Genomic DNA, 19,787 nt, shown 5'->3' with positions numbered 1-19,787 from the left:
ACATTGTTGCTTACGGCCACACCACCCTGAACATACCCGACCTCATCTGATCTATGAAGCCAAGCAGGGTTGGGCTTGGTTAGTAGTTGGATGGGAGACCGCTTGGGAATACAAGGTGCTGTAAACTTTTTCTTTTCTCTCTACCACCTGCATGTCTTTTGTTGCAACGTCTGATCACCCTGTGACACATGAGGAAGTTGGTCATCTTCAGCTGCTGCTGCTTTGTTGGCAGACACGAAGTGATCTGAGAGTCTCAGTTTCCGCTGGAGAGAATAATCACCACAGGGAAGAAGATGTGCCCAATACAAATCAGCCTTTCTCGGCAATTATCTGGTTACATAGAGGAACTGTATGATTCCAGTACCTATATAATGCACATTTGTTACAGACATTGTTGCTTACGGCCACACCACCCTGAATATGCCGGACCTCGTCTGATCTTGGAAACCAAGCAGGGTTGGGCCTGGTTAGTACTTGGATGGGAGACCGCTTGGGAATACCAGGTGCTGTAAGCTATTTCTCTTCTCTCTACCACCTGCATGTCTTTGGTTGCAACGTCTGATCACCCTGTGACACATGAGGAAGTTGGTCATCTTCAGCTGCTGCTGCTTTGTTGGCAGACACGAAGTGATCTGAGAGTCTCAGTTTCAACTGCAGGTAATAATCACATCAGGGATGAAGATGTGCCCACTACATATCAGCCTTTCTCTGCAATTATCTGTTTACATAGAGTAATCGTATGATTCCAGTACCTATATAATGCACATTGTTCACAGATATTGTTGCTTATGGCCACACCACCCTGAATATGCCCGACCTCGTCTGATCTCGGAAGCCAAGCAGGGTTGGGCCTGGTTAGTACTTGGATGGGAGGCTGCTTGGGAATACCAGGTGCTGTAAGCTTTTTCTCTTCTCTCTACCACCTGCATGTCTTTTGTTGCAACGTCTGATCACCCTGTGACACACGAGGAAGTTGGTCATCTTCAGCTGCTGCTGCTTTGTTGGCAGACACGAAGTGATCTGAGATTCTCAGTTTCAACTGCAGATAATAATCACGACAGGGAAGAAGATGTGCCCACTACAAGTTAGCCTTTCTCGGCAATTATCTGGTTACATAGAGGAACTGTATGATTCCAGTACCTATATAATGCACATTTGTGACAGACATTGTTGCTTACGGCCACACCACCCTGAACGTGCCCGACCTCGTCTGATCTCGGAAGCCAAGCAGGGTTGGGCCTGGTTAGTACTTGGATGGGAGACCGCTTGGGAATACCAGGTGCTGTAAGCTTTTTCTCTTCTCTCTACCACCTGCATGTCTTTTGTTGCAACGTCTGATCACCCTGTGACACATGAGGAAGTTGGTCATCTTCAGCTGCTGCTGCTTTGTTGGCAGACACGAAGTGATCTGAGATTCTCAGTTTCAACTGCAGGTAATAATCACGACAGGGAAGAAGATGTGCCCACTACAAGTTAGCCTTTCTCGGCAATTATCTGGTTACATAGAGGAACTATATGATTCCAGTACCTATATAATGCGCATTTGTGACAGACATTGTTGCTTACGGCCACACCACCCTGAACATACCCGACCTCATCTGATCTAGGAAGCCAAGCAGGGTTGGGCTTGGTTAGTACTTGGATTGGAGACCGCTTGGGAATACCAGGTGCTGTAAGCTTTTTCTCTTCTCTCTACCACCTGCATGTCTTTTGTTGCAACGTCTGATCACCCTGTGACACATGAGGAAGTTGGTCATCTTCAGCTGCTGCTGCTTTGTTGGCAGACACGAAGTGATCTGAGAGTCTCAGTTTCAACTACAGGTAGTAATCACATCAAGGATGAAGATATGCCCACTACATATCAGCCTTTCTTGGCAATTATTTGGTTACATAGAGTAACCGTATGATTCCAGTACCTATATAATGCACATTTGTGACAGACATTGTTGCTTACAGCCACACCACCCTGAACATGCCCGACCTCGTCTGATCTCGGAAGCCAAGCAGGGTTGGGCCTGGCTAGTACTTGGATGGGAGACCGCTTGGGAATACCAGGTGCTGTAAGCTTTTTCTCTTCTCTCTACCACCTGCATGTCTTTTGTTGCAACGTCTGATCACCCTGTGACACATGAGGAAGTTGGTCATCTTCAGCTGCTGCTGCTTTGTTGGCAGACACGAAGTGATCTGAGAGTCTCAGTTTCCGCTGGAGAGAATAATCACGACAGGGAAGAAGATGTGCCCACTACAAATCAGCCTTTCTCGGCAATTATCTGGTTACATAGAGTAACCGTATGATTCCAGTACCTATATAATGCACATTTGTGACAGACATTGTTGCTTACGGCCACACCACCCTGAATATGCACGACCTTGTCTGATCTCGGAAGACAAGCAGGATTGGGCCTGGTTAGTACTTGGATGGGAGAATACGAGGGAATACCAGGTGCTGTAAGCTTTTTCTCTTCTCTTGACCACCTGCATGTCTTTTGTTGCAACGTCTGATGACCCTGTGACACATGAGGAAGTTGGTCATCTTCAGCTGCTGCTGCTTTGTTGGCAGACACGATGTGATCTGAGAGTCTCAGTTTCCGCTGGAGAGAATAATCACGACAGGGAAGAAGATGTGCCCACTACAAATCAGCCTTTCTCGGCAATTATCTGGTTACATAGAGGAACTGTATGATTCCAGTACCTATATAATGCACATTTGTGACAGACATTGTTGCTTACGGCCACACCACCCTGAATATGCCCGACCTCGTCTGATCTCGGAGGCCAAGCAGGGTTGGACCTGGTTAGTACTTGGATGGGAGACTCCTTGGGAATACCAGGTGCTGTAAGCTTTTTCTCTTCTCTCTACCACATGCATGTCTTTTGTTGCAACGTCTGATCACCCTGTGACACATGAGGAAGTTGGTCATCTTCAGCTGCTGCTGCTTTGTTGGCAGACACGAAGTGATCTGAGAGTCTCAGTTTCCGCTGGAGAGAATAATCACGACAGGGAAGAAGATGTGCCCACTACAAGTTAGCCTTTCTCTGCAATTATCTGGTTACATCAAGGAACTGTATGATTCCAGTACCGATATAATTCACATTTGTCACAGACATTGTTGCTTACGGCCACACCACCCTGAAAATACCCGACCTCGTCTGATCTCGGAAGCCAAGCAGGGTTGGGCCTGGTTAGTGCTTGGATGGGAGACTGCTTGGGAATACCAGGTGCTGTAAGCTTTTTCTCTTCTCTCTACCACCTGCATGTCTTTCGTTGCAACGTCTGATCACCCTGTGACACATGAGGAAGTTGGTCATCTTCAGCTGCTGCTGCTTTGTTGGCAGACACGAAGTGATCTGAGAGTCTCAGTTTCCACTGCAGGTAATAATCACATCAGGGATGAAGATGTGCCCACTACATATCAGCCTTTCTCGGCAATTATCTGGTTACATAGAGTAACCGTATGATTTCAGTACCGATATAATTCACATTTGTCACAGACATTGTTGCTTACGGCCACACCACCCTGAAAATACCCGACCTCGTCTGATCTCGGAAGCCAAGCAGGGTTGGGCCTGGTTAGTACTTGGATGGGAGACCGCTTGGGAATACCAGGTGCTGTAAGCTTTTTCTCTTCTCTCTACAAACTGCATGTCTTTTGTTGCAACGTCTGATCACTCTGTGACACTTGAGGAAGTTGGTCATCTTCAGCTGCTGCTGCTTTGTTGGCAGACACGAAGTGATCTGAGAGTCTCAGTTTCAGCTGGAGAGAATTATCACGTTAGGGAAGAAAATGTGCCCACTACAAGTTAGCCTTTCTCTGCAATTATCTGGTTACATAGAGGAACTGTATGATTCCAGTAACTATATAATGCACATTTGTCAGTGACATTGTTGCTTACGGCCACACCACCCTGAAAATACCCAACCTCATCTGATCTCGGAAGGCAAGCAGGGTTGGGCCTGGTTAGTACTTGGATGGGAGACCGCTTGGGAATACCAGGTGCTGTAAGCTATTTCTCTTCTCTCTACCACCTGCATGTCTTTTGTTGCAACGTCTGATCACCCTATGAAGTTAAGCAGGGTCGGGCCTGGTTAGTACTCGGTTAAATCCGGTTGTTCTACTGTACTTCTCTACAAAAACCAAAGAGGAAGCTGCTGTCCCATCAAAATTCAACGTCTTCAAGATCAAAAAAGAAGTCCAGTTGCTCTTATGAATACTCTCCATCATTTCAGTTTATTTCTGACATTCAGCTTTTCATAGCACATGATGACTGTGTGGAAAATATGTGCAACAATGTAAACCACCAAGATATTCTGAATAATAATTGTATTTATTTTCACTGAGGCTTGTGTAAACCACAGACTGTATTTAATGTAAACTGTGTTTTCATTACTGAGCTGATCTCATTCACCTGATGACACTCCTTAACTGTCACTGTTGAAAAATCCCTCCAATCATTTATAGTTTAGATAGAAATTGTTAGAAACGATTGTTTTTAATGTCCCTCATCAGGATGTAGAGTCATTACTGTGGTGAAGGAGTTTGTCCAAGTTTGTGGTTGAGTTAATGTCTGAAATCATGGGGGGTGGATGGTAACATCACCGTCCTTTTGTCTTTCAGATCAGTGCAACTTCTTCAGGTCTTTGGCTGCATGGATGTTATTATCATGCAGGAGTCTTGAGGTCAGAGGTCAGTTTGGGATCTGTCTGAAGCCTCAGTTGAAAGAAACAGAGTCGTTATCTTCTATCACCATCTGGAGCCTCCACTTTTTGTCTTCTACACCTTTGCCTGTCCCCACACAGGTTACATTTCAGACCTCAACCATCTGAGCTGTGAAACATCTTCTGCTTCAGATGCTCATCACAGATAGAAGTTCTGACAGGATCTCCCACTCCTCCATTATAGATGTACAGAAATCCCTGCAGTGGTTTAGAGTTCAGGGTTTTGGGGGCATCAGATGGACCGTGATGTTGTCAGAGTACAGTCACGTTATTTCAGGTTAATATATTAAAGCCACTTTTTCTCTCACGTTCATCCCTCTGTCCAGATAAAAATGATGCTTTTCTCCGCTTAATAACAGAGCTCATCAGAGGTAAAAGTAATCCTGCCTCCTCAGTTTAAATCCCCTCACTGACCAGGATGTATATAGACTTAGCTGCATAACAGCATGATCATAAAATAAATCCTTTATCAGCACCTCAGACTGCAGCCTAACATGAAATGTTATCTGAGCCGCACAGAAATCACTGATCTGCTCAGCTGGGTTTTCTCACTTCTGAACAGATGTTTGCTGTGAAGCGTTTTGTTGTTTCCTGCCAACTGAAAAAGGTTGGAAAAGAAGTCATTCTGCTGTTTTATGCTGTTTGTGTTTTCAGTGTGGACAAGAGTGGACAAAACACCACAGGAACTCCATCTTAAGATGCAGCTTCTTTTCTACACAGAGACAAAGAGACAAAGAGGGTTTCTATCAGACTCAGCCTGAAGACACCAGTCAGCATACAGAGCTCGATAGATAGATTATGATCAAACATGTCTGATGCAGTCAGTTTGCAGGTTAGGGGTCAGCTCTGCAGGTTTTTACCTCTTCTGAAGTCCAACAGCCGTATGAGAGCTCATGTTTCATGTCACGCACTTGAATGCATCAGTCTGAAGATTCAGGTGAGCATTTCAGCAGAAGATCATGATTTATGAATTTCAAGCTGCTGCAGAGCAGGGCTGATTATACAAATATAAATGAAAAGCATGAAAATACTAAGAAACAGCAACATTTACATTTCCTGTACAGCTGCCTGCTAAAAGTATCGGACAATGTTGATCTGATAGATGCAGAGAAACCAATTTTCTTCATGTTGAGCTTTAAGTGGAAGGTTAATGAATTTATCTTTCCCTTCAACAGAGAACAAATAAGAATTCAACAACCTCTTGAACAATCCTGCCTGGACTGAGGTGAAACCAGCACTGTTCCCTTGTTCCCTCCCCAAACTGATCTGAAGCTGGGAGGATGTGTGAAACCATTGTGTGATAGTAGAGGAGCTCTTAAGTGAAGATCAGCTGATCAGCTGCAACAAAAGGAGGTGGAATTAGTTTTGTATCACAGCACAGACGGTGTTTCTGCTCTGAGAGTCACACACTGCTCTGCCAAATGGAGGAAATGACTCAGAAAAGGGTTAAACTGGACCTGGAAACCTTCTTTTGTTCGATCTGTCAGGATCTACTGAAGGATCCGGTGACTATTCCCTGTGGACACAGCTACTGCATGAACTGTATTAAAGGCTACTGGAATGGAAAGAATAAGAAGGGAATTCACAGATGCCCTCATTGCAGGAAAACTTTCACACCGAGGCCTGTCCTGGAGAAAAGCACCATGTTAGCTGATTTAGTGGAGCAGCTGAAGAAGACTGGACTCCAAGCTGCTCCTGCTGATCTCTGCCATGCTGGACCTGAAGATGTGGCCTGTGATTTCTGCTCTGGAAGAAAACTGAAAGCCATCAAGTCCTGTTTATTCTGTCTGGCCTCTTACTGTGAGAAACACCTTCAGCCTCATTATGATGTGACTCCATTCAAGAAACACAAGCTGGTGGAGCCCTCCAAGAGCCTCCAGGAGAACATCTGCTGTCGTCATGATGAGGTGATGAAGATGTTCTGCCGTACTGATCAGACGTCTATCTGTTATCTCTGCCCTGTGGATGATCATAAAGGCCACGACACAGTGTCAGCTGCAGCAGAAAGGACTGAGAGGCAGAGAGAGCTGGAGGGGAGTCGACAACAAATCCAGCAGAGAATCCAGGACAGAGAGAAAGATGTGAAGCTGCTTCAACAGGAGGTGGAGGCCATCAATCAGTCTGCTGATAAAACAGTGGAGGACAGTGAGAACATCTTCACCGAGCTGATCCGTCTCATCCACAAAAGAAGCTCTGATGTGAAGCAGCAGCTCAGATCCCAGCAGCAAACTGAAGTGAGTCGAGTCAAAGAGCTTCAGGAGAAGCTGGAGCAGGAGATCACTGAGCTGAAGAGGAAAGATGCTGAGCTGAAGCAGCTCTCACACACAGAGGATCACAACCAGTTTCTACACAACTACCCCTCAGTGTCAGCACTCAGTGAGTCCACACACTCATCCAGCATCAATACCCGTCCTCTGAGGTACTTTGAGGATGTGACAGCAGCTGCGTCAGAGCTCAGAGAGAAACTACAGGACATTCTGAGAGAGAAATGGACAAACAGCTCACTGACAGTCACTGAAGTGGATGTTTTACTGCCAGAACCAGAACCAGAGCCAAAGAGCAGAGCTGTCTTCTTAAGATATTCATGTGACATCACACTGGATCCAAACACAGCAAACACATATCTGTTAGTGTCAGAGGGGAACAGAAAAGTGACAGTAATGAGACAACCTCAGTCTTATTCTGCTCATCCAGACAGATTCACGGAATGGTGTCAGGTCCTGAGCAGAGAGAGTCTGACTGGACGCTGTTACTGGGAGGTGGAGAGGAGAGGGGGAGGAGCTGATGTAGCAGTCGCATACAAGAACATCAGCAGAACAGGGAATGAATGTGGATTTGGACGTAATGACAAATCTTGGGCATTAAAATGTTCCCAAAACAGTTTTGAATTTTGGTCCAACAAGATGAAAGCCTCCATCTCAGGTCCTCAGTCCTCCAGAGTAGGAGTGTACCTGGATCACAGAGCAGGTATTCTGTCCTTCTACAGCGTCTCTGAAGCCATGACTCTCCTCCACAGAGTCCAGACCACATTCACTCAGCCGCTCTATGCTGGAGTTAGGATTGGATGGACTGGAGCCACAGCTGAGCTGTGTGAAGTGAAATAAAGGTATTCAGTCAGTTTGTTGCTGAGAGTTCATTGCTGTGATGTCTCTGCGCTGCTGTTCTGTTGTTTATTTGCTGCTTTTTCCTGTTTGTGCAGCCATGGAGGATATCGCTGCTAATGCTGAGTTTTATTCACAGAAAGATTTCTCCACATGAAAATCTAAACTTCTCTGAGCTCTGAATGTTAGTTGAATCCTTGTGTTGATGTGTTTGTATGTTGTTGTTTCTCTTCCACTTCATGGAGCCAAACAGAGAAATCAGCAGACCTTCCTTTATCACAGATTCTTTTCACATCTCATCACTTTGTAAATGTGAAAATAATTCTGCAGTTAAACTTACTTTGATCTGTTTCAGAGATCAAATGTTGCTGCTGCTTTGAAAACTCTCAGTAATGATCTACTTGGTAACCCAGAAACTAAATGTTCTGATTCTGGATGTTTTTCTGGAAATAATAAATTGTGGATTCATCCTGATCATGAATTGTGTTTCTGTGAAAATGGGAGTGAGGCTGTCACACCACCAGCATCCCTCATGGTGGCAACACACGGCGGCAACAAGTAACTGCTTTGTTTCAGAGCTATTTGTTGAAACCCATCTGTGGCTGGAAGAGTTGCTTTGGTTCAGGATCATATTCTGGGTTTCACCTGTTTGCTCACAAACGCTTCAAACTTGTTTCTGAACGTGTTCTGAGATGTTGGAAGAAACTCAGAAAACAAAAAGAACGACATGAAACCTCAAAGTGATTCAAATCAAAACTAAATGTAACAATATTATATAACGTCAGTCATTACAGGAGATGTCATTTGTTCTCAGAGACAAGAAGTGGAAGAAGAATTCTTGGACATAAGTTACAGAATCAGAACCACAGAGATTTTGTTTCAGATAAAAACTGTAGATTTACTTTTTATTTTTACTCAAACTACAAAAACATTCATATGAAAACATACTTTAATATAAAAGATAGAATAAATGAGGCAGAATGGCACACTTTGGAATAACGTGTTATGGAATGATTAAAGGTGATGTGTGTGATCTTACATCATATTCTATGATCTGATTCTGTTCTTTCTGATGTTTTTTAGTATTAGTCTGAATGTGCTGAAGTTATCAGATGAATGTAGTGGACTAAAAGGTACAACAGAGTCTCTGAATGTGGTGGAGCACAAATAGAAAGTAGCACAAGCTAAAAATACTGAAAACATTGTAATTATGTTCAGTATATTTAGTCACTTTCTGCTGCTGTCAGCGATGGACTTTTCAAAGAAATCTGACTCAGCTCTGATCATTAATGAGAATATGATGAAGAAAGGATCATGTCATCCAAATGAATGAAAAGGTTTTGTGGTGGGGCTGAGAACTGTTTAACTCTCATTGTTCTGTTCCATGTATTGTTTTTGGATCGTCACAGGTACGAGTTTGGGTGGAGCGGGTCAGAGTAAAGTGGAGTTTCCAGCAGACTCCTCAGTTTCAGTCAGGTTTGGAGACCACAGATGGAGAGGTGACTGCGCTGTTTGGTCTGCCACTTATTGATAAAGTTAAAGTTCACAAAAAAAGAAACAATAACAGGAAGAAGTTCCCTGAAAGCAGCATCAGTGTTACAGGTTGTGAGTCCTGTGAACAAACTGACACAGTGTGATATTACAGATGTTTAAATCTCTCTTTTCTCATGTCGTCCTGCAGGTTCACAGCTGAAATCTGAAAACTAACACAAGAGGACGCCTTCATCCTGCTCACAGGGACGTAGAGGAGGTTTAAGCTCCTGCTCTGTTCATTCAGACTGAACTCGGCCTGTGTGCGGTCTCTCTTGACTCGCTAACAGTAAACGTGTCGTTAGCCAGTTAGCTAAGCATGTGTGCAACAGGAATGATTTAAGAAAAATAAAACAACTGAAAGGACGGTGATGTTACCATCCATCCCCCATGATTTCAGACATTAACTCAACCCCAAACTTGGACAAACTCCTTCACCACAGTAATGACTCTACATCCTGATGAGGGACATTAAAAACAAACGTTTCTAACAATTTCTATCTAAACTATAAATAATTGGAGGGATTTTTCAACAGTGACAGTTAAGGAGTGTCATCAGGTGATTGAGATCAGCTCAGAAATGAAAACACAGTTTACACTAACTACAGTCTGTGGTTTACACAAGCCTCAGTGAAAATAAATACAATTATTATTTAGAATATCTTGGTGGTTTACATTGTTGCACATATTTTCCACACAGTCATCATGTGCTATGAAAAGCTGAATGTCAGAAATAAACTGAAATGATGGAGAGTATTCATAAGAGCAACTGGACTTCTTTTTTGATCTTGAAGACGTTGAATTTTGATGGGACAGCAGCTTCCTCTTTGGTTTTTGTAGAGAAGTACAGTAGAACAACCGGATTTAACCGAGTACTAACCAGGCCCGACCCTGCTTAACTTCACAGGGTGATCAGACATTGCAACAAAAGACAAGTGGTGCAGATGCAGGTGGCAGAGATAAGAGAAAAAGCTTACAGCACCTGGTATTCCCAAGCAGTCTCCCATCCAAGTACTAACCAGGCCCAACCCTGCTTGGCTTCCGAGATCAGACGAGGTCAGGTATATTCAGGGTGGTGTGGCCGTAAGCAACAATGTCTGTGACAAATGTGCATTATATAGGTACTGGAATCATAGAGTTCCTCTATGTAACCAGATAATTGCCGAGAAAGGCTGATGCGTCGTGGGCACATCTTCTTCCCTGTCGTGATTATTCTCTCCAGCGGAAACTGAGACTCTCAGATCACTTCGTGTCTGCCAACAAAGCAGCAGCAGCTGAAGATGACCAACTTCCTCATGTGTCACAGGGTGATCAGACGTTGCAACAAAAGACATGCATGTGGTAGAGAGAAGAGAAAAAGCTTACAGCACCTGGTATTCCCAAGCTGTCTCCCATCCAAGTACTAACCAGGCCCAACCCTGCTTGGCTTCCGAGATCAGACGAGGTCGGGCATATTCAGGGTGGTGTGGCTGTAAGCAACAATATCTGTCACAAATGTGCATTATATAGGTACTGGAATCATACGGTTACTCTATGTAACCAGATAATTGCAGAGAAAGGCTGATATGTAGTGGGCACATCTTAATCCCTGATGTGATTATTACCTGCAGTTGAAACTGAGACTCTCAGATCACTTCGTGTCTGCAGACAAAGCATTAGCAGCTGAAGATGACCAACTTCCTCATGTGTCACAGGGTGATCAGACGTTGCAACAAAAGACATGCAGGTGGTAGAGAGAAGAGAAAAAGCTTACAGCACCTGGTATTCCCAAGCGGTCTCCCATCCAAGTACTAACCAGGCCCAACCCTGCTTGGCTTCCGAGATCAGACGAGGTCGGGCATGTTCAGGGTGGTGTGGCCGTAAGCAACAATGTATGTGACAAATGTGCATTATATCGGTACTGGAATCATACAGTTCCTCTATGTAACCAGATAATTGCCGAGAAAGGCTCATGCGTATTGGGTACATCTTCTTCCCTGATGTGATTATTCTCTCCAGCGGAAACTGAGAATCTCAGATCACTTTGTCTCTGCCAACAAAGCAGCAGCAGCTGAAGATGACCAACTTCCTCATGTGTCACATGGTGATCAGACGTTGCAACAAAAGACATGCATGTGGTAGAGAGAAGAGAAAAAGCTTACAGTACGTGGTATTCCCAAGTAGTCTCCCATCCAAGTACTAACCACGCCCAACCCTGCTTGGCTTCCGAGATCAGACGAGGTCGGGTATATTCAGTGTGATGTGGCCGTAAGCAAAAATATCTATGAACAATGTGCATTATATAGGTACTGGAATCATACGGTCCCTCTATGTAACCAGATAATTGCCGAGAAAGGCTAACTTGCAGTGGGCACATTTTCATCCCTGATGTGATTATTATCCGTAGTTGAAACTGAGAATCTCAGATCACTTTGTGTCTGCCAACAAAGCAGCAGAAGCTGAAGATGACCAACTTCCTCATTTGTCACAGGGTGATCAGACGTTGCAACAAAAGACATGCATGCGGTAGAGAGAAGAGATAAAGCTTACAGCACCTGGTATTCCCAAGCGGTCTCCCATCCAAGTAATAACCAGGCCCAACCCTGCTTGGCTTCCGAGATCAGACGAGGTCGGGCATATTCAGGGTGGTGTGGCTGTAAGCAACAATGTCTGTAACAAATGTGCATTATATCGGTACTGGCATCATACAGTTCCTCTATGTAACCAGATAATTGCCGAGAAAGGCTAACTTGTAGTGGGAACATCTTCTTCCCTGACGTGATTATTATCTGCAGTTGAAACTTAGAATCTCAGATCACTTCGTGTCTGCCAACAAAGCAGCAGCAGCTGAAGATGACCAACTTCCTCATGTGTCACAGGGTGATCAGACGTTGCAACAAAAGACATGCAGGTGGTAGAGAGAAGAGAAAAAGCTTACAGCACCTGGTATTCCCAAGCGGTCTCCCATCCAAGTACTAACCAGGCCCAACCTGCTTGGTTTCCGAGATCAGACGAGGTCAGGCATGTTCAGGGTGGTGTGGCCATAAGCAACAGTGTTTATCACAAATGTACATTATATAGGTACTGGAATCATACGGTTACTCTTTGTAACCAGATAATTGCCGAGAAAGGCTGATATGTAGTGGGCACATCTTCATCCCTGATGTGATTATTACCTGCAGTTGAAACTGAGACTCTCAGATCACTTCGTGTCTGCCAACAAAGCAGCAGCTGAAGATGACCAACTTCCTCATGTGTCACAGGGTGATCAGACGTTGCAACAAAAGACATGCAGGTTGTAGAGAGAAGAGAAAAAGCTTACAGCACCTGGTATTCCCAAGCGGTCTCCCATCCAAGTACTAACCAGGCCCAACCCTGCTTGGCTTCCGAGATCAGACGAGGTCGGGTATTTTCAGGGTGGTGTGGCCGTAAGCAACAATATCTGTGAACAATGTGCATTATATAGGTACTGGAATCATACGGTTACCCTTTGTAACCAGATAATTGCCGAGAAAGGCTGATATGTAGTGGGCACATCTTCATCCCTGATGTGATTATTACCTGCAGTTGAAACTGAGACTCTCAGATCACTTCGTGTCTGCCAACAAAGCAGCAGCAGCTGAAGATGACCAACTTCCTCATGTGTCACAGGGTGATCAGACGTTGCAACAAAAGACATGCAGGTGGTAGTGAGAAGAGAAAAAGCTTACAGCACCTGGTATTCCCAAGCAGTCTCCCATCCAAGTACTAACCAGGCCCAACCCTGCTTGGCTTCCGGGATCAGACGAGGTCGGGTATATTCAGGGTGGTGTGGCCGTAAGCAACAATATCTGTGAACAATGTGCATTATATAGGTACTGGAATCATACGGTTACTCTTTGTAACCAGATAATTGCCGAGAAAGGCTGATATGTAGTGGGCACATCTTCATCCCTGATGTGATTATTACCTGCAGTTGAAACTGAGACTCTCAGATCACTTTGTGTCTGCCAACAAAGCAGCAGCATCTGAAGATGACCAACTTCCTCATGTGTCACAGGGTGATCAGACGTTGCAACAAAAGACATGCAGGTGGTAGAGAGAAGAGAAAAAGCTTACAGCACCTGGTATTCCCAAGCGGTCTCCCATCCAAGTACTAACCAGGCCCAACCCTGCTTGGCTTCCGAAATCAGACGAGGTCGGGTATATTCAGGGTGGTGTGGCCGTAAGCAACAATGGCAATCACCAATGTGCATTATATAGGTACTCGAATCATACGGTTACTCTTTGTAACCAGATAATTGCCGAGAAAGGCCTATATGTAGTGGGCACATCTTCATCCCTGATGTGATTATTACCTGCAGTTGAAACTGAGACTCTCAGATCACTTCGTGTCTGCCAACAAAGCAGCAGCTGAAGATGACCAACTTCCTCATGTGTCACAGGGTGATCAGACGTTGCAACAAAAGACATGCAGGTGGTAGAGAGAAGAGAAAAAGCTTACAGCACCTGGTATTCGCAAGCAGTCCCATCCAAGTACTAACCAGGCCCAAACCTGCTTAGCTTCCAAGATCAGACGAGGTCGGGAATATTCAGGGTGGTGTGGCCGTAAGCAACAATGGCTGTCACCAATGTGCATTATATAGGTACTGGAATCATACGGTTACTCTTTGTAACCAGATAATTGCCGAGAAAGGCCTATATGTAGTGGGCACATCCTCCTCCCTGATGTGATTATTACCTGCAGTTGAAACTGAGACTCTCAGATCACTTCGTGTCTGCAAACAAAGCAGCAGCAGCTGAAGATGACCAACTTCCTCATGTGTCACAGGGTGATCAGACGTTGCAACAAAAAACATGCAGGGGGTAGTGAGAAGAAAAAAAGCTTACAGCACCTGGTATTCCCAAGCAGTCTCCCATACAAGTACTAACCAGGCCCAACCCTGCTTGGCTTCCAAGATCAGACAAGGTCGGGTATTTTCAGGGTGGTGTGGCCGTAAGCAACAATGTCTTTCACAAATGTGCATTATATAGGTACTGGAATCATACAGTTCCTCTATGTAACCAGATAATTGCCGAGAAAGGCTAAATTGTAGTGGGCACATCTTCATCCCTGATGTGATTATTATCTGTAATTGAAACTGAGACTCTCAGATCACTTCGTGTCTGCCAACAAAGCAGCAGCAGCTGAAGATGACCAACTTCCTCATGTGTCACAGGGTGATCAGACGTTGCAACAAAAGACATGCAGGTGGTAGAGAGAAGAGAAAAAGCTTACAGCACCTGGTATTCCCAAGCGGTCTCCCATCCAAGTACTAACCAGGCCCAACCTGCTTGGCTTCCGAGATCAGACGAGGTCAGGCATGTTCAGGGTGGTGTGGCCATAAGCAACAGTGTTTATCACAAATGTACATTATATAGGTACTGGAATCATACGGTTACTCTTTGTAACCAGATAATTGCCGAGAAAGGCTGATATGTAGTGGGCACATCTTCATCCCTGATGTGATTATTACCTGCAGTTGAAACTGAGACTCTCAGATCACTTCGTGTCTGCCAACAAAGCAGCAGCTGAAGATGACCAACTTCCTCATGTGTCACAGGGTGATCAGACGTTGCAATAAAAGACATGCAGGTTGTAGAGAGAAGAGAAAAAGCTTACAACACCTGGTATTCCCAAGCGGTCTCCCATCCAAGTACTAACCAGGCCCAACCCTGCTTGGCTTCCGAGATCAGACGAGGTCGGGTATATTCAGGGTGGTGTGGCCGTAAGCAACAATATCTGTGAACAATGTGCATTATATAGGTACTGGAATCATACGGTTACTCTTTGTAACCAGATAATTGCCGAGAAAGGCTGATATGTAGTGGGCACATCTTCCTCCCTGATGTGATTATTACCTGCAGTTGAAACTGAGACTCTCAGATCACTTCGTGTCTGCCAACAAAGCAGCAGCAGCTGAAGATGACCAACTTCCTCATGTGTCACAGGGTGATCAGACGTTGCAACAAAAGACATGCAGGTGGTAGAGAGAAGAGAAAAAGCTAACAGCACCTGGTATTCCCAAGCAGTCTCCCATCCAAGTACTAACCAGGCCCAACCCTGCTTGGCTTCCGGGATCAGACGAGGTCGGGTATATTCAGGGTGGTGTGGCCGTAAGCAACAATATCTGTGAACAATGTGCATTATATAGGTACTGGAATCATACGGTTACTCTTTGTAACCAGATAATTGCCGAGAAAGGCTGATATGTAGTGGGCACATCTTCATCCCTGATGTGATTATTACCTGCAGTTGAAACTGAGACTCTCAGATCACTTTGTGTCTGCCAACAAAGCAGCAGCAGCTGAAGATGACCAACTTCCTCATGTGTCACAGGGTGATCAGACGTTGCAACAAAAGACATGCAGGTGGTAGAGAGAAGAGAAAAAGCTTACAGCACCTGGTATTCCCAAGCGGTCTCCCATCCAAGTACTAACCAGGCCCAACCCTGCTTGGCTTCCGAGATCAGACGAGGTCGGGTATATTCAGGGTGGTGTGGCCGTAAGCAACAATGGCAATCACCAATGTGCATTATATAGGTACTCGAATCATACGGTTACTCTTTGTAACCAGATAATTGCCGAGAAAGGCCTATATGTAGTGGGCACATCTTCATCCCTGATGTGATTATTACCTGCAGTTGAAACTGAGACTCTCAGATCACTTCGTGTCTGCCAACAAAGCAGCAGCTGAAGATGACCAACTTCCTCATGTGTCACAGGGTGATCAGACGTTGCAACAAAAGACATGCAGGTGGTAGAGAGAAGAGAAAAAGCTTACAGCACCTGGTATTCGCAAGCAGTCCCATCCAAGTACTAACCAGGCCCAAACCTGCTTGGCTTCCAAGATCAGACGAGGTCGGGCATATTCAGGGTGGTGTGGCCGTAAGCAACAATGGCTGTCACCAATGTGCATTATATAGGTACTGGAATCATACGGTTACTCTTTGTAACCAGATAATTGCCGAGAAAGGCCTATATGTAGTGGGCACATCCTCCTCCCTGATGTGATTATTACCTGCAGTTGAAACTGAGACTCTCAGATCACTTCGTGTCTGCAAACAAAGCAGCAGCAGCTGAAGATGACCAACTTCCTCATGTGTCACAGGGTGATCAGACGTTGCAACAAAAAACATGCAGGGGGTAGTGAGAAGAAAAAAAGCTTACAGCACCTGGTATTCCCAAGCAGTCTCCCATACAAGTACTAACCAGGCCCAACCCTGCTTGGCTTCCAAGATCAGACAAGGTCGGGTATTTTCAGGGTGGTGTGGCCGTAAGCAACAATGTCTTTGACAAATGTGCATTATATAGGTACTGGAATCATACAGTTCCTCTATGTAACCAGATAATTGCCGAGAAAGGCTAAATTGTAGTGGGCACATCTTCATCCCTGATGTGATTATTATCTGTAATTGAAACTGAGACTCTCAGATCACTTCGTGTCTGCCAACAAAGCAGCAGCAGCTGAAGATGACCAACTTCCTCATGTGTCACAGGGTGATCAGACGTTGCAACAAAAGACATGCAGGTGGTAGAGAGAAGAGAAAAAGCTTACAGCACCTGGTATTCCCAAGCGGTCTCCCATCCAAGTACTAACCAGGCCCAACCTGCTTGGTTTCCGAAATCAGACGAGGTCAGGCATGTTCAGGGTGGTGTGGCCATAAGCAACAGTGTTTATCACAAATGTACATTATATAGGTACTGGAATCATACGGTTACTCTTTGTAACCAGATAATTGCCGAGAAAGGCTGATATGTAGTGGGCACATCTTCATCCCTGATGTGATTATTACCTGCAGTTGAAACTGAGACTCTCAGATCACTTCGTGTCTGCCAACAAAGCAGCAGCTGAAGATGACCAACTTCCTCATGTGTCACAGGGTGATCAGACGTTGCAATAAAAGACATGCAGGTTGTAGAGAGAAGAGAAAAAGCTTACAGCACCTGGTATTCCCAAGCGGTCTCCCATCCAAGTACTAACCAGGCCTAACCCTGCTTGGCTTCCGAGATCAGACGAGGTCGGGTATATTCAGGGTGGTGTGGCCGTAAGCAACAATATCTGTGAACAATGTGCATTATATAGGTACTGGAATCATACGGTTACTCTTTGTAACCAGATAATTGCCGAGAAAGGCTGATTGGTAGTGGGCACATCTTCCTCCCTGATGTGATTATTACCTGCAGTTGAAACTGAGACTCTCAGATCACTTCGTGTCTGCCAACAAAGCAGCAGCAGCTGAAGATGACCAACTTCCTCATGTGTCACAGGGTGATCAGACGTTGCAACAAAAGACATGCAGGTGGTAGAGAGAAGAGAAAAAGCTAACAGCACCTGGTATTCCCAAGCAGTCTCCCATCCAAGTACTAACCAGGCCCAACCCTGCTTGGCTTCCGGGATCAGACGAGGTCGGGTATATTCAGGGTGGTGTGGCCGTAAGCAACAATATCTGTGAACAATGTGCATTATATAGGTACTGGAATCATACGGTTACTCTTTGTAACCAGATAATTGCCGAGAAAGGCTGATATGTAGTGGGCACATCTTCATCCCTGATGTGATTATTACCTGCAGTTGAAACTGAGACTCTCAGATCACTTCGTGTCTGCCAACAAAGCAGCAGCAGCTGAAGATGACCAACTTCCTCATGTGTCACAGGGTGATCAGACGTTGCAACAAAAGACATGCAGGTGGTAGAGAGAAGAGAAAAAGCTTACAGCACCTGGTATTCCCAAGCGGTCTCCCATCCAAGTACTAACCAGGCCCAACCCTGCTTGGCTTCCTAGATCAGACGAGGTCGGGTATATTCAGGGTGGTGTGGCCGTAAGCAACAATGGCAATCACCAATGTGCATTATATAGGTACTCGAATCATACGGTTACTCTTTGTAACCAGATAATTGCCGAGAAAGGCCTATATGTAGTGGGCACATCTTCATCCCTGATGTGATTATTACCTGCAGTTGAAACTGAGACTCTCAGATCACTTCGTGTCTGCCAACAAAGCAGCAGCTGAAGATGACCAACTTCCTCATGTGTCACAGGGTGATCAGACGTTGCAACAAAAGACATGCAGGTGGTAGAGAGAAGAGAAAAAGCTTACAGCACCTGGTATTCGCAAGCAGTCCCATCCAAGTACTAACCAGGCCCAAACCTGCTTGGCTTCCTAGATCAGACGAGGTCGGGTATATTCAGGGTGGTGTGGCCGTAAGCAACAATGGCAATCACCAATGTGCATTATATAGGTACTCGAATCATACGGTTACTCTTTGTAACCAGATAATTGCCGAGAAAGGCCTATATGTAGTGGGCACATCTTCATCCCTGATGTGATTATTACCTGCAGTTGAAACTGAGACTCTCAGATCACTTCGTGTCTGCCAACAAAGCAGCAGCTGAAGATGACCAACTTCCTCATGTGTCACAGGGTGATCAGACGTTGCAACAAAAGACATGCAGGTGGTAGAGAGAAGAGAAAAAGCTTACAGCACCTGGTATTCGCAAGCAGTCCCATCCAAGTACTAACCAGGCCCAAACCTGCTTGGCTTCCAAGATCAGACGAGGTCAGGCATATTCAGGGTGGTGTGGCCGTAAGCAACAATGGCTGTCACCAATGTGCATTATATAGGTACTGGAATCATACGGTTACTCTTTGTAACCAGATAATTGCCGAGAAAGGCTGATATGTAGTGGGCACATCTTCCTCCCTGATGTGATTATTACCTGCAGTTGAAACTGAGACTCTCAGATCACTTCGTGTCTGCCAACAAAGCAGCAGCAGCTGAAGATGACCAACTTCCTCATGTGTCACAGGGTGATCAGACGTTGCAACAAAAGACATGCAGGTGGTAGAGAGAAGAGAAAAAGCTTACAGCACCTGGTATTCCCAAGCAGTCTCCCATCCAAGTACTAACCAGGCCCAACCCTGCTTGGCTTCCGGGATCAGATGAGGTCAGGTATATTCAGGGTGGTGTGGCCGTAAGCAACAATATCTGTGAACAATGTGCATTATATAGGTACTGGAATCATACGGTTACTCTTTGTAACCAGATAATTGCCGAGAAAGGCTGATATGTAGTGGGCACATCTTCATCCCTGATGTGATTATTACCTGCAGTTGAAACTGAGACTCTCAGATCACTTTGTGTCTGCCAACAAAGCAGCAGCAGCTGAAGATGACCAACTTCCTCATGTGTCACAGGGTGATCAGACGTTGCAACAAAAGACATTTAAGTGGTAGAGAGAAGAGAAAAAGCTTACAGGACCTGGTATTCCCAAGCGGTCTCCCATACAAGTACTAACCAGGCCCAACCCTGCTTGGCTTCCGGGATCAGACGAGGTCGGGTATATTCAGGGTGGTGTGGCCGTAAGCAACAACATCTGTGAACAATGTGAATTATATAGGTACTGGAATCATACGGTTACTCTTTGTAACCAGATAA

At 45.1% G+C, this 19,787-nt stretch overlaps 1 protein-coding gene, 20 non-coding genes and 16 pseudogenes across 21 annotated transcripts; 12 read left to right on the top strand and 25 right to left on the bottom strand.

Annotated features, from left to right (window-relative positions):
* Window positions 1–8: 8 nt before the first annotated feature.
* LOC140292911 (5S ribosomal RNA) lies at window positions 9–127 on the top strand (annotated as a pseudogene).
* Window positions 128–396: 269 nt separating this feature from the next.
* On the top strand, window positions 397–515 carry LOC140298432 (5S ribosomal RNA). The gene has a single exon (XR_011914080.1). It is a non-coding gene; the product is annotated as a 5S ribosomal RNA (ribosomal RNA).
* Window positions 516–784: 269 nt separating this feature from the next.
* Window positions 785–903, top strand: LOC140298093 (5S ribosomal RNA). The gene has a single exon (XR_011913771.1). It is a non-coding gene; the product is annotated as a 5S ribosomal RNA (ribosomal RNA).
* Window positions 904–1,172: 269 nt separating this feature from the next.
* LOC140291029 (5S ribosomal RNA) lies at window positions 1,173–1,291 on the top strand. The gene has a single exon (XR_011912414.1). It is a non-coding gene; the product is annotated as a 5S ribosomal RNA (ribosomal RNA).
* A 269-nt stretch (window positions 1,292–1,560) lies between these two features.
* Window positions 1,561–1,679, top strand: LOC140299309 (5S ribosomal RNA; annotated as a pseudogene).
* A 269-nt stretch (window positions 1,680–1,948) lies between these two features.
* LOC140300310 (5S ribosomal RNA) lies at window positions 1,949–2,067 on the top strand. Its single transcript, XR_011914819.1, has one exon. It is a non-coding gene; the product is annotated as a 5S ribosomal RNA (ribosomal RNA).
* Window positions 2,068–2,336: 269 nt separating this feature from the next.
* Window positions 2,337–2,455, top strand: LOC140294620 (5S ribosomal RNA; annotated as a pseudogene).
* A 269-nt stretch (window positions 2,456–2,724) lies between these two features.
* Window positions 2,725–2,843, top strand: LOC140299045 (5S ribosomal RNA). The gene has a single exon (XR_011914630.1). It is a non-coding gene; the product is annotated as a 5S ribosomal RNA (ribosomal RNA).
* A 269-nt stretch (window positions 2,844–3,112) lies between these two features.
* LOC140292957 (5S ribosomal RNA) lies at window positions 3,113–3,231 on the top strand. Its single transcript, XR_011912626.1, has one exon. It is a non-coding gene; the product is annotated as a 5S ribosomal RNA (ribosomal RNA).
* Window positions 3,232–3,500: 269 nt separating this feature from the next.
* LOC140282619 (5S ribosomal RNA) lies at window positions 3,501–3,619 on the top strand. The gene has a single exon (XR_011909937.1). It is a non-coding gene; the product is annotated as a 5S ribosomal RNA (ribosomal RNA).
* Window positions 3,620–3,888: 269 nt separating this feature from the next.
* On the top strand, window positions 3,889–4,007 carry LOC140276944 (5S ribosomal RNA). The gene has a single exon (XR_011909059.1). It is a non-coding gene; the product is annotated as a 5S ribosomal RNA (ribosomal RNA).
* Window positions 4,008–6,147: 2,140 nt separating this feature from the next.
* On the top strand, window positions 6,148–7,821 carry LOC140292798 (tripartite motif-containing protein 16-like). Its single transcript, XM_072379493.1, has one exon. The coding sequence runs from the start codon at window positions 6,148–6,150 to the stop codon at window positions 7,819–7,821; it is 1,674 nt and encodes a 557-aa protein (XP_072235594.1).
* A 2,497-nt stretch (window positions 7,822–10,318) lies between these two features.
* On the bottom strand, window positions 10,319–10,437 carry LOC140284917 (5S ribosomal RNA). The gene has a single exon (XR_011910229.1). It is a non-coding gene; the product is annotated as a 5S ribosomal RNA (ribosomal RNA).
* A 269-nt stretch (window positions 10,438–10,706) lies between these two features.
* Window positions 10,707–10,825, bottom strand: LOC140297945 (5S ribosomal RNA). The gene has a single exon (XR_011913635.1). It is a non-coding gene; the product is annotated as a 5S ribosomal RNA (ribosomal RNA).
* A 269-nt stretch (window positions 10,826–11,094) lies between these two features.
* LOC140296357 (5S ribosomal RNA) lies at window positions 11,095–11,213 on the bottom strand. The gene has a single exon (XR_011912956.1). It is a non-coding gene; the product is annotated as a 5S ribosomal RNA (ribosomal RNA).
* Window positions 11,214–11,482: 269 nt separating this feature from the next.
* Window positions 11,483–11,601, bottom strand: LOC140300391 (5S ribosomal RNA; annotated as a pseudogene).
* Window positions 11,602–11,870: 269 nt separating this feature from the next.
* Window positions 11,871–11,989, bottom strand: LOC140293253 (5S ribosomal RNA). Its single transcript, XR_011912654.1, has one exon. It is a non-coding gene; the product is annotated as a 5S ribosomal RNA (ribosomal RNA).
* A 269-nt stretch (window positions 11,990–12,258) lies between these two features.
* On the bottom strand, window positions 12,259–12,376 carry LOC140305626 (5S ribosomal RNA; annotated as a pseudogene).
* Window positions 12,377–12,642: 266 nt separating this feature from the next.
* On the bottom strand, window positions 12,643–12,761 carry LOC140281910 (5S ribosomal RNA). Its single transcript, XR_011909800.1, has one exon. It is a non-coding gene; the product is annotated as a 5S ribosomal RNA (ribosomal RNA).
* A 269-nt stretch (window positions 12,762–13,030) lies between these two features.
* LOC140297642 (5S ribosomal RNA) lies at window positions 13,031–13,149 on the bottom strand. Its single transcript, XR_011913359.1, has one exon. It is a non-coding gene; the product is annotated as a 5S ribosomal RNA (ribosomal RNA).
* Window positions 13,150–13,418: 269 nt separating this feature from the next.
* Window positions 13,419–13,537, bottom strand: LOC140300567 (5S ribosomal RNA). The gene has a single exon (XR_011914844.1). It is a non-coding gene; the product is annotated as a 5S ribosomal RNA (ribosomal RNA).
* Window positions 13,538–13,803: 266 nt separating this feature from the next.
* On the bottom strand, window positions 13,804–13,920 carry LOC140286829 (5S ribosomal RNA; annotated as a pseudogene).
* Window positions 13,921–14,189: 269 nt separating this feature from the next.
* Window positions 14,190–14,308, bottom strand: LOC140299982 (5S ribosomal RNA; annotated as a pseudogene).
* A 269-nt stretch (window positions 14,309–14,577) lies between these two features.
* On the bottom strand, window positions 14,578–14,695 carry LOC140308586 (5S ribosomal RNA; annotated as a pseudogene).
* A 266-nt stretch (window positions 14,696–14,961) lies between these two features.
* LOC140298736 (5S ribosomal RNA) lies at window positions 14,962–15,080 on the bottom strand. Its single transcript, XR_011914355.1, has one exon. It is a non-coding gene; the product is annotated as a 5S ribosomal RNA (ribosomal RNA).
* A 269-nt stretch (window positions 15,081–15,349) lies between these two features.
* LOC140299262 (5S ribosomal RNA) lies at window positions 15,350–15,468 on the bottom strand (annotated as a pseudogene).
* Window positions 15,469–15,737: 269 nt separating this feature from the next.
* Window positions 15,738–15,856, bottom strand: LOC140288575 (5S ribosomal RNA). The gene has a single exon (XR_011912173.1). It is a non-coding gene; the product is annotated as a 5S ribosomal RNA (ribosomal RNA).
* A 266-nt stretch (window positions 15,857–16,122) lies between these two features.
* On the bottom strand, window positions 16,123–16,239 carry LOC140291093 (5S ribosomal RNA; annotated as a pseudogene).
* Window positions 16,240–16,508: 269 nt separating this feature from the next.
* On the bottom strand, window positions 16,509–16,627 carry LOC140299981 (5S ribosomal RNA; annotated as a pseudogene).
* Window positions 16,628–16,896: 269 nt separating this feature from the next.
* Window positions 16,897–17,014, bottom strand: LOC140278256 (5S ribosomal RNA; annotated as a pseudogene).
* A 266-nt stretch (window positions 17,015–17,280) lies between these two features.
* On the bottom strand, window positions 17,281–17,399 carry LOC140303262 (5S ribosomal RNA). Its single transcript, XR_011915181.1, has one exon. It is a non-coding gene; the product is annotated as a 5S ribosomal RNA (ribosomal RNA).
* A 269-nt stretch (window positions 17,400–17,668) lies between these two features.
* On the bottom strand, window positions 17,669–17,787 carry LOC140299261 (5S ribosomal RNA; annotated as a pseudogene).
* Window positions 17,788–18,056: 269 nt separating this feature from the next.
* On the bottom strand, window positions 18,057–18,175 carry LOC140291142 (5S ribosomal RNA). The gene has a single exon (XR_011912424.1). It is a non-coding gene; the product is annotated as a 5S ribosomal RNA (ribosomal RNA).
* A 266-nt stretch (window positions 18,176–18,441) lies between these two features.
* Window positions 18,442–18,558, bottom strand: LOC140291874 (5S ribosomal RNA; annotated as a pseudogene).
* Window positions 18,559–18,824: 266 nt separating this feature from the next.
* On the bottom strand, window positions 18,825–18,941 carry LOC140293325 (5S ribosomal RNA; annotated as a pseudogene).
* A 269-nt stretch (window positions 18,942–19,210) lies between these two features.
* LOC140298283 (5S ribosomal RNA) lies at window positions 19,211–19,329 on the bottom strand. The gene has a single exon (XR_011913944.1). It is a non-coding gene; the product is annotated as a 5S ribosomal RNA (ribosomal RNA).
* Window positions 19,330–19,598: 269 nt separating this feature from the next.
* On the bottom strand, window positions 19,599–19,717 carry LOC140300784 (5S ribosomal RNA; annotated as a pseudogene).
* Window positions 19,718–19,787: the final 70 nt, after the last annotated feature.

The sequence above is a fragment of the Leuresthes tenuis genome, unplaced genomic scaffold (genome assembly GCF_036924035.1).
Source record: "Leuresthes tenuis unplaced genomic scaffold, fLeuTen1.0.hap1 SCAF_1, whole genome shotgun sequence".
NCBI lineage: Eukaryota > Metazoa > Chordata > Actinopteri > Atheriniformes > Atherinopsidae > Leuresthes > Leuresthes tenuis.
The sequence above is the reverse complement of the archived record's forward strand: the minus strand, read 5'-3'. Positions and strand labels throughout refer to the sequence as shown.